Source organism: Daphnia pulex, chromosome 12 (genome assembly GCF_021134715.1).
Source record: "Daphnia pulex isolate KAP4 chromosome 12, ASM2113471v1".
Taxonomy (NCBI): Eukaryota; Metazoa; Arthropoda; class Branchiopoda; order Diplostraca; family Daphniidae; genus Daphnia; species Daphnia pulex.
This window is the reverse complement of record NC_060028.1, coordinates 10,294,442-10,309,090: the sequence shown is the minus strand read 5'-3', so window position 1 is coordinate 10,309,090 and position 14,649 is coordinate 10,294,442. Positions and strand designations below refer to the sequence as shown.

Genomic DNA, 14,649 nt, shown 5'->3' with positions numbered 1-14,649 from the left:
CAGGGGTTCTCTCTTCTATTTGTAAAAGAAAAGAAACGATTTTTATATTTATACTCGTTTTGTTTTTTTGGGTCTCATTGCCACAAGAAGATGGAGACATAAGGCGGCGGCGTCGGCGGCGTCTTTCTCTTTGCCAACAAAAACAGTTGCGCATCGGATAGAAAACGACATCGACTGGTAGGAGAAGCAGCAAAAAAGTTAAACAAGTTAATAATCGACGCCGACAAAAGGTGTGATGGGCTTCTTTTCTTTTAAGCCGGGGCGCGCTATTGTCCCCCCTCCCGCAATGACGTCATTCACGAGGAAAGTCAACCGTCTCTTTTCTTCCGCCCCTCCGGTCAAAGACGTCAAAAACAAGTAAAAGAAAAAAAACGGAAGAGCGTTGCGATCCCGAATCATAATAATAACGCCACGTACACACACACACACACACACGTATTGATACAGTACGTGTGTAGTATATATAGACTGGAGGCAAGGTTGCGCTTGACTACTGGAGCGACTAGAGTCTATTTGGCGTCCAGTTGTTGTCGGACTTTATTTTTTTCCAGGGTCTCTCGGCTACCGCCGTTGTTTCGAGAAAGAGAGAGAGAAAGGGGGGAAACAAGAAGTCATCGATTGCCTTTTCGGTTTCTGTATAGACGCGGGCCTCTGTTGATGTCTAAGACTGGCTCGGCTCTCCTCAAGGGGATATGCCCAACATGATGATAGTTTGAGGGGCTGCTGTCATTTCTCTTTCCCAAGACCGTTGATGATGATGGACGGGGGCGTCACCAATACGGCATCCGTTCGGTTCACTCTCTCATCCGCCTAGCTGCCCGTCTCTCAACCCATTTACACAAGAATAAAATATGGGGTGGAACAGAAAAGAAAAAAAAATGATGGCGCGCCCGCAATGACCCCGAAATCAACCAGGACTGCCGCCGCCGCTGTTACGTTGTGCCCCGGGAGTCGATTGGCGACGGACAAATAATCGACTTACCACCACCACTACATGGCCACCGCCGCCACCACCACCGCCGCCGCCGCTAGGCCAGGTCGAGACCTGTTGATCTGACTGTAAATCCCCCCCTGGAGGAGCGACGGGATTGTTCACCTTCCCTGTATTCTCTACGCGGCTCTACGCGCAATCATTTCTATTAAACAAGAAAATAACAGAGATAATGGGTCCGTGTTACTCTTTCGTCTTGACAGGGAGCCGGGACCCGTCTCCAAACTTCTTCTTATCCGATCATTCTTTATTCTCTCTTCTATTGTGTGTTTGTCGTGTTGCGTCGACCCCCGATGGCGATGCTGCCAGCCATTTATTAGATAAATGTCTCTCGTCCCCCACTTTTTTGTTCCTTCCCATTTTTATTGGTCCCGTATTTATCTCCTTTTTTTTGTTCTGCTGCTCGGAAAAATCGCGAGCAGACCATTTTCAAATTGGTTTTTTCTTCCATTTTCTTTTCTGTTGAAAAAAACAACCAAATTTCGGTTCAAGAGACTTGTGTTCATGTTGCAACCGTTGCGGTTGTCGGGAGTTGTTTCCATTCCACCATGTTGTTTTGTGTGTGTGTACTACCAATCAACGGGTACAGAGTAATAAAGCTTCATTTCCGCCCCATAAGCGGGCAACATATACACAAACACACTTGGAACTATTTCTTTTCTCTCTCTTTCTCTCTGTGTGTGTGTGTACAGCGGTCGCCAGGTGATGATGATGATGGAGAACCGAAAACAACAACCAGACGAAAGAAAAAGAAAACGATGGGGGTAAAGGCGGGGCTTGCGGCCTCCCGGCGTCTTATTCCAGATATTTAAACGATGCATAATAAGTATAACTTCTTCTTCTTCTTCTTCTTTTCATGTTCGAAGAAAAATAAAGAGAACACACTCGGATAAAGAGTTAGAGATAATAATATCATAGCGTGGGTCGATAGTCAAGTGCTGCCGGGCGCATAAGACAACACAAAAAAAGGTTTTCCTTCATCGGCGATGAAGGTTTGACCGTGGGAGAATTCGTCGGAGGAACGCCACCAACCGCCGCCACCTTTACACACCGAGAGGTCGACATCCCATTCCAGAAAGAGAGAGAAAAAGAAAAAAAAAACTTCTTTTTTTTGTGTTATGATTATTATGATGATGATTTCTTTCCCCCCCTCTTCTTATTGCCATCTTTTAGTGTGGTGATAGCGGCTCTTGTGGTCCACAGGTTCATTCGCTTCTCGTTTCTTTCATTCTCTTTTCCGAGTTATGACTCGAACAAGGACGCAAACCATTCGGAAATGATCGCATCACAGGTAAAGGCAAACTACTAGGAATTGCATTGACATTGGAAAGGTTCACCGAGTCACCACACACGGCAGTGATTAGCGGTTTGACTGGCAGCTGATTTTTTCTTTTTTTCTTTTTTGAAAACTGAAACAAGAAGAACCGGGGAGAGCAAAGAAAAGACAAAAAAGTCAGAAGAAAAGGGCCCCCATCAGAAAATTGTCGAAACCAGTCGACCGAGGAGTGCCGGCAGAGTGCCGACTGATGTGCGTGTCTCTTTTTCTTTGATTCCGTCAAGCAGCTAGCGCTACGCTACTACTACTCGGGGGACCCGAAATTGTCCGGCTATGGCAAGCTGCTCATTTGACTGGAAATGCCGAAAATATGTCTGGCAGCGGTCAATCATTTCATTTTGGAATTTTCAAAGTTATTTTTTGGATCGTCGTCGTTGCCAACTTGATTGCTCCCCTTTTTTTTCTTGTTGTTGTTCTCTCTCTCTCTCTCCTCCAACCGATGAGTGGGGGGATATAAAAATTTAAAATAACCGCGCGCCGAAGTCAAAGAAGAAAGAAAAAAGAAGGTACCGAAAAAATGGAGAAATAAATACATCTAACAATTCTTATGCACATATAAAGCTACTACTACACTTGGCCCCTCAAGGCGCTCTATATTATCCAGCCCTTTTCCAACTGCCCCCTATGTTTAGGAAGAAAGGGAGGCGATGTGGAGGCAAAAAGAAAAAAAAACAAGTGAAAATCCTTTCGCTATACCTATAATCTATAGCAATATACATGGCCGTGTCCGTCGTTGGCCGTTCGTCTAGACCGAAACATCATCAAGAGCGCAACAACTTTAGTGAGAGAGACACGGTAGGAGAGTGCGGCGCAACAGGTTGGTCGGCTGCCATTTCGCCGGCGCTTGCCCAGTCAGCCGTTGAATACGACCGATAAGTCATCCCCGCAGCTCTCTCTCTCTGGCTCTGGCTCTTATCTCTTCACTCCATTGCTTCACAACGGAATAATGGGCTTATAATTACCGCGTTTCAGGTAAACCTCGAGCCACATGTGAGTGAAAAAGAGTCTCCAATACCACCCCGTCTCTTTTACTTTTCTTCTTCCTAGACCTGAAACGATGAGAAAACGACATCTGCTTCTTCATCGAGAAGAAAGAAAGAAGAAGAAAAACCCACAAAAGGTCGAGTATATACGGCAACAACAACACGCTGCACACACAGTAACACACACACTCACGGTTTCCCCCTCAACCGATGAATGGCGTTCGGGTTGACTGGCGCAATCTTGCGGCTTCTTCCGTTGCGCTTCTTCTTCCACTTGTTATTTTTATTCTTTTTTCTATTTTACTCGACACAAAAAACATACCTCACAAAATGATAGAACGAGAGTCCGGTAAGTGGTTACTGTAGCATAGATATACTACTTGCCCATATACACATAACAACACATATCCGATACGAGAAAAAGATAGAGGAGAAGAGACCGGCGTTAGTCAAAAATTCAGAAGGAAAAAAAAAAAACGAAAAAAGATCCAATCAAAACGCTCATTTTGTTCGGCCAAGATTTCCCCCTCACCAGAAAAATATCAAGAATTCTTTCTAATGAAATATCGGGACGAGAGTAGAGAAGAAGAAGAAAAAAAAAGACCAAAGGAATACCAAGCTGTGTGTGAGTGTGACAGAGACAAGGTATAGACGCAACTTAAGGGGGGGAAAAAGAAGAAGAAGGGACTCCCAAAAGTCGTATCAGATCTTGTCCGACAGAAATGACAGGCTTTAAACTATACGAATAAGAGAGAGACGGACGGAGGGACGGATGGGGGAGAGAAATGCCGTGTTTCTGTGGGACCGTGAAACATGAGCGACCCGGCACCATCGCTACACCACTCTTCTCCTCCTTGTAGGACTGATTCCGAAAGGACTTGAAATCATCAGCGGTTTGACAAAAGCAGCTAGGAAACGATGGGGCGAACGACTTGTATTTCTTATATTTTTTTTTCTTTCTCTCCCCTGTTAACGGTGGAATTGAACAAGAAAAAATAAAAATAAAAGAATAATATAGGCATGAAGGACACCCAAAAAAGAAAAAAGGAAAAAATCAAACAATTTTGGCCCTCCTGCACAGATGGTGCAGAGGAAGAAGAAACAAGGCCAGTCGCCCAATTTGAATGGGAACGTGATGGGGAGACAACACCGCAAAAGAAAGAAAAACCCAGGCCCCCTAAAGAAGAAGAAGACAAAAAATGTGTCTCTCTTTTTTCTTTCCTGGCTGCTGCTGCTGCTGCTCTTGATGGCTTGTCAATATCACGGTCTCTTTCCATCCGTCCCATTATTCAAGAGCCGACAGGGAATGACGAGCGAACGAGAGACGCGCATCAAGGGATTGTCGTCTTCCAACAAGAGGTTTTTCTGACAGTTTCCAAATGAGAACGAGATCAGACACACAAGAGACTAATAACAACACATTTTCGACCTTCTTTTCTCCTCCTCCTCCTCCCCATCTTCCCTGGGAATGATGTTAACTTGTCAAATGTGAGCGCCTCATCACTTCATTAGCCAGCGCTCTTTTTTTTTCTTTTTCTTGTTTTTTTTTCCAGGTGCAAAGAGCAAACGGGGCAATTTCATGACCAATAAAGATCGTCGCCATTGAGGCTGGCGACACGCACGAGACTTGGCAACAGTTCAACCGCCACATTTCTTCTTGAAAAACACAAACAAAAAATTCTACCGTGCGCCTTTTTGACATTTTATTCAAATGCATTTCGGAGAGAGAAACAAAAAGGGAATGCTTCTTCTTATAAGAGAAAAGAAAAAAGAAAAAAGAAAAGAAAATGAAACGAAACACCAGGATGCGGTTGGCGGCATAAAATATATAGCCCAGTCGGAATGACAACATTTAACCTGCAACAGTAGTGACAGAGCTGCGCCGCACACCTGGCCTTCTCCTAGCTGCTCCTGACTCTACGCTCCTTTATACACACACAAGCGCATACTTGGACTACTACTAGTAGGGCTACACACACATGTGAGAGACACACACACACACGCATAGACAACCTGTGATGGTAATCTGCTCCATCGTGGATGATTAATCATCCAGCAAAGACCGAAGAGAGGGGCTCGGCTTCTCTTCGGAATGCCTTGAGCTGAATCGACAACAAGTTGAGGGACAAGAAAAATATAAAAAAAAAGAGAGCCCCTGAACGGGGCCTGTAGTTATAACTGTGTACGATGACGACGACGACCTTTTTGTACCCGAAACCGTTTCCATATTGACGCAAGGCACAAAAATCTACACACAGTTGAAACTGCGCCCACCTAGGAATTTCAAATCGATAGCGAGCTATGTGGAACGAAGCCTACAACAAGAACCGCCGCCGCCGCCGCCGCTTTCATTAATTGGATCAGATTCATCTGACTAATGACTTTTTCACCCTTCAAACTTTTCCATTTCTCATTCCCGTCCTGTTTTTTTTCCCCCTTCTTCCTCCTTTGGAACTGCAACTCTGACTACACATAACCAGCTCCGAAAAAGAATAATCGATATTCATAATATTCATCGAATATATACATGTACATTATATATTAACAACTGCGCTGATTGATGATCAAACTCTGCCCATTTGGGCGCATCAGTGACGCACGCGGATGTTGATCAACACGGCCCAGAAAATGACGACGGGCAAAAAAAAAAGAAAAAGCTAATATTTTTCTAAATAAAACGAGAGAGAAAAAGTCAGATGATTTTGTTTTTCCTACCTTTGCGTGGAATGAGAGACTTGAGGAGCAAAATGGCGGCTTCGTCGCAGGCCCAGGCGTGCATTTTGCGGTAGGAATCGCGGCCTTTCTCCGTCAACTTGTCCCAGGGCTTTGGTTTGGAGAGGAGCTCGGAGACGGTGCCCTGCGAGAGGCCGAGGACGAACTTGGCGAAGAGCCGCTGGCCAATGTTGTGCATGGAGAGGAGCTCGCGAACGCCGCGCGAAATGGCCAACGTGTCCAGGGCTTGGCTGGCGTAGCGCTCCATCGTGGCGCGCAGCATCTCCTGGAGACGGGCCTCGAGCGGGTTGCTCTTGGCCAGCAGCGATGTCAAACCTTCCGGAAGGGCCATCAGAGAGGCTAAGGCAGCGGCCGACGGTCCATCGCCACCGTCTAGGCTACCATTTCCTAGGCCACCGCCGGCCAGGCTGTTGACGCTGCCTGGGCCGCCGAAACCTGGGTAGACGCCCCCGCGTGTGATGAACTCTTGCTGCAGCCGGGCCAAATGAGAGTCTTCCCAGCTAGGCCAGCCGGGCAAAGTGGCTACGCCGGAAGAGTTGGGCGTCGAAGAGTTGAGTCCCTGCTGCTGCTGCTGCTGCCCGGTAGGAGTAGTCGGGCACCTGGGAGTCGTCGTTACGGTGGGTGTAGTGGCAGTTCCTTCTCCGGCCACCGTTGTCGTTGGTGTCCGCTGGCCATAGAGGCTACTGCTGTTGTTCTCTTCGGCACCGTTGTCGCTGCCGGGGCTGGACGCTCTGGCGCGGTCGGGTGACGCCATCCGTCGCTCCTGTTGCTGCTGCAACTGCTGCTGCTGCTGGTGATGGCTCAGCATGGAAGCTTCCAGCGATCGCCGCCAGTGCAGGAGCATGTCCTCGTTGAAAAAGTGGCCCAGCGAACCCAGGCCGCCCAAGACGGGGTGGAAGACGGGCGGCAGGTGTCGCGGACCCATCAGTCCCGATGCGGAAACGGCGCCGACGAAAGGCGAGAACGGCGGAGGTGGGCCGACGTGGGCGCCGACCGAGGCGGCGGCGGCCGCCGCAGCTGCCGCTGCAGCCGCCATCGGACTGTTGGCCAGTCCCAAACGCGTCGACGAGGGCATCGTGTCGTTGTCGTTGTTGGCCGTAGAGTGATCGGCTTCACAATCTGCCGTGTTGTTGTTGTTGTTGTTGGTGACCGGCTGGGCGACGCTAGCGTCGTCTTTGGAAGACAAAACAGCCGGACCGGGAGATGCCGACGAGGAAGACGACGGTGGAGGTGATGGAGGTGAAGTTTCTTCCAGCGGAAGTGTCAAAGTCTTTTCTTCTTCGCCTGATGATTGGCGTGTGTCGTCGTTAAGGGTCAGACGGGAATAAGAGAGAGAGATACAGAGAGGATGAGCAACCAGTGTCGCCAGATTTACAAGCAAATACTCAACCGGAGGGGGCGGGTTGAAAAAAAAAAGAGATTCGTGTGTGTGTGTTGCGATTTGTCGTTGGAGGAGATTTTTTTTGTTATTCCGTATTCCGCGATGGGAAATCAAAAACAAGATGAGCACGCGCAAGAAAAAACCGGGGGAGGCGTGTCAACATCCATTCAGCAATACCAAAAAAAGACACACAGAAAGGTTGCGAAACGAGTCCTTTTTTGGCCAGAAAAAGGGTCGCCCGTTTACCTTCACTCGGCTAACACACAATATTAATAATTATATGAACATTATCAACTGGTGGGGTTTCGATATGAGGGGAGAACGAGTGGAGAAAATTTGGCCAGACGACCGCTTACCTTGCAGCTCACTGTTGGCGACTTTGAGTGCCGTGTTCTCCGACTGGAGAGCTTTGTTGCGTTCCAGGAGCAAGACCTCTAGCGGTTTGTTGCCACCGGCTAACGCGGAAGTGGGGACCTTGTCCGATTTCTTGGCAATGTCCTGGTCGTCGTCGTCGTCGTCAACGGTCGACGACAGGTGCGGAAACTCGATCGATTTCAAGATACTGCCGAAAATAGAGCGAGAGAAAAGAAAAAAAAATAAATAAGAAATTCTGTCAGCTCATCGTTTACAGCCGGCAGATTGGCTACGTCCACCAGTGACACGGACCAATCGACCGTGTAATTAAACGAGATTCTCCCACACACACACATACAGAAATAGACTCAAAATAAAACCAAATGAACCACCATCTAGAAGGTCAAAGAAGATGGCCAGAGAGAGAATAGTGAAGGATGAGGGGGAGCTTACACTATTTTCCGTAGGAATTGTATTTATTCGACGACTATTCTGCACAGCCCGAGCGGCTAGAGACCGCACGGATCAATCGGATTTCTCTCAAGACGTTCAAGAGAGAGAGAGAGAGCGGAAAACAGCCGCACCATCAGTCTAGCCAGTCAGCCACATTCATATTGAATGGTATATAGGCAATCGTTGGTTGGGGGGGGGGGAAGCTGTTGGAGGGAGGAAAAAGGAGCTATTTGCATGATCCGCTTACATATCACAAATATATTAGACTCGTTTCTCTCTTTCTCTCTATCTCTCTTCGTGGTTACTAGTACGATGGATGTAGGATCTATACCAGCCCCCTGGCCTAATAGAGAGGAAGACGTAAATATTTCAAGCACTTTTCTCTCCCTCTTCTATATCCTCCCCACCCAATACACTAAGGAGTTTGGCGGAAGGGGGGTCTGAAGAACGAGGGGTGACATATTTACGGCTTCAGAGATCGATATATATCGAAAGAAATGGATGTGGTATTTGACTACTTTTGTTTTTTGGCCTTTTGTTCTTATTTCCATCTTTTTTATTTATTCCCAGTGTTTTGTCGACATCCTTGACGACAAAACGTCGTCATATCGACGAATAACACAATACCGCCGAGATCCCGAGTTGGGGATCGGGTAGGATCGCGGGATCGATTGTGATGCGGGCCATTGATATGTCGAATCAAAACGACAAAAGAAGAAGAAGGAAGAAGAAGAAGACGAGGGGAGGATAGAAAAGGAGAAAGATGATACTACAACAACAACAACAACGACAACAAGAGGGCACAATATAATTCGTCTGGTCGCTTGGGTTACACAAATAGTTACCTGAGTTCACGGCGGATTTCCTGGTAGTCTTTTTGCGCTTCGAGCTGAGCTTCCAGTCGCTGAATGTGTCGGCCGCGCACCTGCAATTCCTCTTCAAAGTTTGACAGTTGGCGGGCAGAGGATTCGCGCAACTGGTTTAACGTCGACTGCAACTTTTGAACGTCCTCGATCAATGTCTGAACCTGTTTCTTTCAACAACAACACACAAAAAAAGACACGACCCATTAGAAATCGAAGCGTCCACAGTTTGGTCAAATCGAGATATACTCCACACACACATCCGCATAAAAGATTTAAAGTTAACTTTGACATGGAACGAATTAGTTGTCCTGTTGGCAACCCGTTACGCAAAAAAAAACCTCCTGTCTCACTCAAAAGTCGGTTGCCTTCTCTGCGCTCGTTTCGGGAGCGACGACAAGTTGATCGCCCGAGAGCAGAGAAAGAGAGAGAAACAAATCCGGCCGGATGAAAAATAAAAACGCGGAGAGAAATGTTTTATCTGGTGGTGTGAAAAAGGGCAGGGGCAGCCAAGCCATCAAGTTATTAAAAAACAATGGAAACATTGAACGTGATCGCTCTTCGGTCATGTTCTTCACTTAAACAACGGCCCGCTCTTTTTTTCGATTAGAGGAGGGGTGGGGGTTGTTGTTGTGGCGGTCGTGGTGGTGGGAGGTCAGCAGTGCTCACCGAGGTGTCGGCGGGAGTCACGCCGAGGTTAAAAACAGCCGTTGCTTTTCTGGTTTTTTTCTTTTTACACACGACCGAGGAGCTGCGATCATTTGTACCCAAAACCCCGACCGCAAGCCAAGAAAAAACCCCCCCCAAAGAGTTTCCTCAACCGCCTTCTTTTTTAGTTTCACACAAGGGCCGTCGTCGTTGCCTCTCTCGATTTATTTTAAACGCAGGGCATCGGTTACTCTCTCTCTCTCCCGCAACACAAATCGAGTTTTTTTTCCTGTGCTCCATTTTGGCCTGACTCTTATCGAATTTCTTTGCATATCAAATCATCGCAATGGGAAACAATTGAAGCCGAGAGAGAGAAAGAACGTCGCTCGGGGTAAATGTCTCTATTAAAGGCAGCACGTTCGGTCGTGAAAACGCGTTCAAAAGTTCACTCGCTGAAACCGCGCCGTTGATTTCTTCCTCATTCGGAGCAAATCAAAATTTTCTGGCAAAACTCGACAGACAAATGGGAGAAAAAAGATAATTTTGAATAGTTCTATTTCAAAATGGTTGGAAATGCTCGAGTCGAAAGATTTAAATTGTTTCAGTCCGTACATGTAGAGGAGCCAAGAAGAATTCCCAATTTTCACCAAAATTACATTTCCCTATTATTCGGTTAAGAGTCGACCAAGTGGTCGTGATGGTGGATCTAACAAAAGAGATATTCATTGAAATTGATTCAGGAGTGAAGAAGAAGAAGAAGAAGAAGAAAAAAGACCGTAAATTGAATTTGATATATACGGGCGTCCTCCCCGCTTATTGTGAGACCGAGTCCACTATGTGTTAAAAGTTTTCATTAACGTTTATTTGATTTATCAAAATTGAAAAGAAAAAAAAATAATAAAAAAAATTTTTTTTTTATCTTTTCTTCTCCTTCTACACCACCACCAGCATCACAACCCCCGGAATGGACATTGCGGATACCCTCAGCGCGATGAGAAGCTGGGGAGGGAGCCACAAAGAATAGGAAAGAGAGAGGAATCCGCACCGGAGCGTCTGGATCATTGTCCGGCCGGGTAGATTGAGCTTGCCAAAGGAAAATGAGGATAGGATCGGCAGAGAAGCTATACGTCCCGAAGAGACCGTGACGGCGGAGCCAAGAACAACAGCAAACAAAAGAAAGCAAAGGAGCTATTCATCGGTGCTATGCGGCGGCGGTGGCGGCGGTGGCAGGGAGCCCTGTGGCGCAATATCCACACACACACACTTGTATATAAATATAAAGCGACGTTTAAAAGGGGAAGAAGAACCTCATCTCTTCGGTCTGTCTCGACTCTCTGCAGAAGAAGCTGCCGAACCTCTACCGCACCAAACGGAAAACTCCAATAAAAAAGGGCGGCGTTCGCTTGGTGGTGGTGGTCGGGGGAGTAGGAGGAAGAAGAAGAAGAAACAACAACCGAAATAGACCGCTACCGCCGCTTTACTTTTCTTCGACCGGAATCGACCGAAGAAAGAGAAAAGAGACACAAAACAAAACACGGAAAAACAAAAAAAAGTAAAATAAAATAAAACAAACAAGACGAGAGAAGAAAAAAAGAGCCACAGCTCTTCGAGTAGTTTTCAAAGTTGCCCATTTCCCATCCGCTACTTTTAGCTCTCGACCGAGTCGACACAGAACGCAAGATAGATACCGACCCAAGTCAATAGTTTGGTTATAGACTCTGGTAGTAGTAATAGTCTCTTGTTTCCCTCATTCTCCTCCCATGTTTTGACCATCTTCTTCATGCACTCTCCTCCTCCCACCGGTCGTCTTGTTCTTCTCTTCTTTTGCTTTTTTTTCGGCTACTGTCTTTTTTATTCTTCCACCTCAAATCGTCGAGCCATTAACTTTCGGCAAGAAATAGAAAAAGCATCTCTCCTTCATTCCATCCCATGAATGGCTTCTCCGCCGGATGCATTCCGACCGACTAAAGTGTCACTAAGAGAAAGAGAAGCCTAGATTGGTTACTAGCAGCTCCACCATTCTCCGTCCTGAACACGCCGTTTTAAGTGTTTAGTGGCAACAGCAGAAGCTTATTACCTCGACATTCCCACAATCTTGGAAACAACTTTTGGCGGGATGTTTGAAAAAATAAAAATAAAAGAAAACTGGAAATTTGTTTTTATGTGCGGATACTAATACTAACCCAAGATCTCTCTATCACCCCCAGCCGTCCAGGTAGCAGCTCAACCTACAACTATGCTAACTTTACAACTTCTTTTTTTTTCCTTTTTGAAGCTGTTTCTCATTTTTTTTTTGTTGAAAATCAATTATGTGATTTACAACCGTACAAGTCAAGTCGTTTTGTGGAAGAGAAACGGGCGAGAGGGAAAACCTTGGCTCGATCTATAATGATTATTATAACGGCCAGTAGTTATGACGTTATATTCTTTTCTCTTTTTCAACTTCTTTTTTTTTTTTCTTTCGAAGGTTGTGTATAGCCACTGCTACAAGTATAGTATATGTACGTGACTGCCGGTCGGTCACAGTGAATTTCCTCTTTCGTTGCAGTTGCGCGCGGCAGTCGCCAAAAGAGTCTCTACCGAACGAAAAAGAAAAAAAACCTTTTTTTTTTCCTTTTCCCCCCTTTAAAAATTTATTTGTGAGCAAAGTTACGAGCTATAACTTGTGTACAACAACCGAGGGAAATTACCCGGAGGAATGAGACTCGGCTCTTCCGAAAAGGAAAAAAATATATATATATAATACCAAACGAGTCAAAATCAAATCAAATAAATAAAGTGGCAAATGAAATGAAATGAAACAAGAATTTCATTTTTTTTTCATCTTTTTCTTTTTCCTTTTGCCCCGAAAACACAAATTTTTTTCTTATTCGATCTTCGATCAAATAAAAAAAAAATCTTCTTTTGGAGGCTTCCTTTAAATATTGAACGCGTTCATTTTGTTTGTTTTGGCTTTCTCTCTTTCGAGAGAGAGAGAAACGGGAGACTCCGACTTTGCCGCAATGTTTTTCTTTTAAATAGACAAACAACCCGGGGTAAATAAAACGCGATCGGTAACACACATACACACAAGAACAACCAGACAAACACAAACGTCTTTTTTATATATTTTTATAAATGTCTGGGGGGTGTGAACACATCACCTGATTTATCGGCAAAGACCATTCGAGCGGATGAAATATTTTTCGACATTTTCTTTTTTTCCGGGGGGTGAAAAAATGGTGCGGGCACTGTGTTTTACATAACTCGTATATTATCACGCGCTGCGTTCGGGAGGGATAGAGAAAAGAAAAAAGAAACCTCGACACATCGTCTATGCGAGCCTATACTACTACTACTACTAGAGCTACTAACCTTCCACCTCCTCCCACCCATCTAAACCAAACCCTAAACACATTCTCGGTCTTCTTCGGTTTCAATCTTATTTTATTTTTTATTTTTCTCTTTTTTTTCTAAACTGGCAATCTTTTTAAGACTGACGCATGACTTTGTCCTCTTGCATTTATATATAAATAAATATACTACTTCACAGCGATGATATTTCATTTCCGAAAAAAGAAAAAAAAAACTGAAAAATGGTTAGTTTCGCCCCAAAAGGTCGGTGGCTTATGCAGCGACACGATCGTTCTAAAAAAAGTACACGCGATACCCTCAACGCTCAAATGTACACATACACACACATTGGCTGTTGTTGTTCGTTCCATTCGTCAATGGAATCAAGAAAAAGAGAGGAACGGGTTAGCCGTGCGGTCGAGAAAAAGGGTGTGGAGCCCCTGCACCAAAGGGCGGGGCACTTTGTGTGTGTGTGTAATATTACGTTGTAGAGTTCGCTCTGTGGCGCTGGACTTTTGGTGGGGGGGGGGAGGCTTTTGAAAACGGAGGAACTCTTGGACAACAACAACAACAACCGCCAAGCCGAGCCGAGCCCGAAAAAAAATGGCGTTTTGATAGGAACAGAAACTTGATGAAAACGACACACCGGGGTCATCCATCATCATCATCATCATCATCGTGCAGCATAGATAGAGAGAGATATATATATAGGGCGACGAAAACGGACGGACCGACCCGGGAAAAATAAAAAATACAAAAAAGAAACTCATAGTTCTGTCCTGTCAATATGCGAGAAGATAGAGAGGATGACACTCCTTTTCCGCTCCCGACGCCTATAACTCACATTCAACATCCACCACACAGGGAGAAATAGAGGAGAGCCCCGGCTAAGAAAATGATCAACAACCGGCTGCTGCACGGCGCCTCTTTTGGCTATCGTTTCCAGTCCATTGATAGGCCAGTTCCTGCCCATCTCTCTCTCTACACCCAATTCTATTCTGTCCGTTTCCCCCCCGACATGATGATCGCGGATGCACCATCGAGTCCATCAAGACAACTTTCGGTCGGGCCGCGCGTCCGCACAAACCAAAAAAAAAAAAAAAAAAAAGAGAAAAATGAACGTGAGTGTAACAACGACGCCCGAGAAATTCGTCAACCATCGTTAACAAACTTTTTCTTTTTCTTGTTTAGATGGTCAAGCCCGTCCGCTGGAAACGGAATTGTTTTTTTTTTCTTTTTTGACCAATTTTTTAACGCCAAAGCGTCAAATTCGTTCGTCGACCGTCGGAGAAGAAACAAGAAACAAGAAAAAGTTATTTCCGTGTTGTGTGTGTGGGGCAGGGCGGCCGTTTCAAGTCGCGCGATAATGAAAAAAATCAACAGCCCAACAACGCAGAGAGAGAGAGAGAGAGAGAAAAGAATCTAAAGAGAAGTTGACAATTAGACGACGATGAGCGATATTTGCTGGTCGGGTGCCACATTTTCCAAAGAAACAGGCCGGCGCAGGAAGAAGAATGTAACGGACGCTGGGCAAAGTTAACGAGTGCGTGACACAAAACAAATCAAACAAAACA

General features: G+C 45.7%; 1 protein-coding gene across 5 annotated transcripts in view; it reads right to left on the bottom strand.

Annotated features, from left to right (window-relative positions):
* Positions 1-14,649, bottom strand: part of LOC124209473 (homeobox protein cut-like) — a 161,687-nt gene that overhangs the window by 17,541 nt on the left and 129,497 nt on the right. For 3 of the 5 annotated variants that reach the window (XM_046607464.1, XM_046607468.1, XM_046607466.1), the window contains 3 exons: positions 9,077-9,264; positions 7,781-7,986; positions 6,026-7,327 (listed from right to left, as the gene is read on the bottom strand). In XM_046607464.1, the coding sequence (XP_046463420.1) occupies positions 6,026-7,327; positions 7,781-7,986; positions 9,077-9,264 (1,696 nt within the window). The remainder of the gene's footprint in view (positions 1-6,025; positions 7,328-7,780; positions 7,987-9,076; positions 9,265-14,649) is intronic. The other 2 variants (XM_046607465.1, XM_046607467.1) reach the window with 1 other exon arrangement.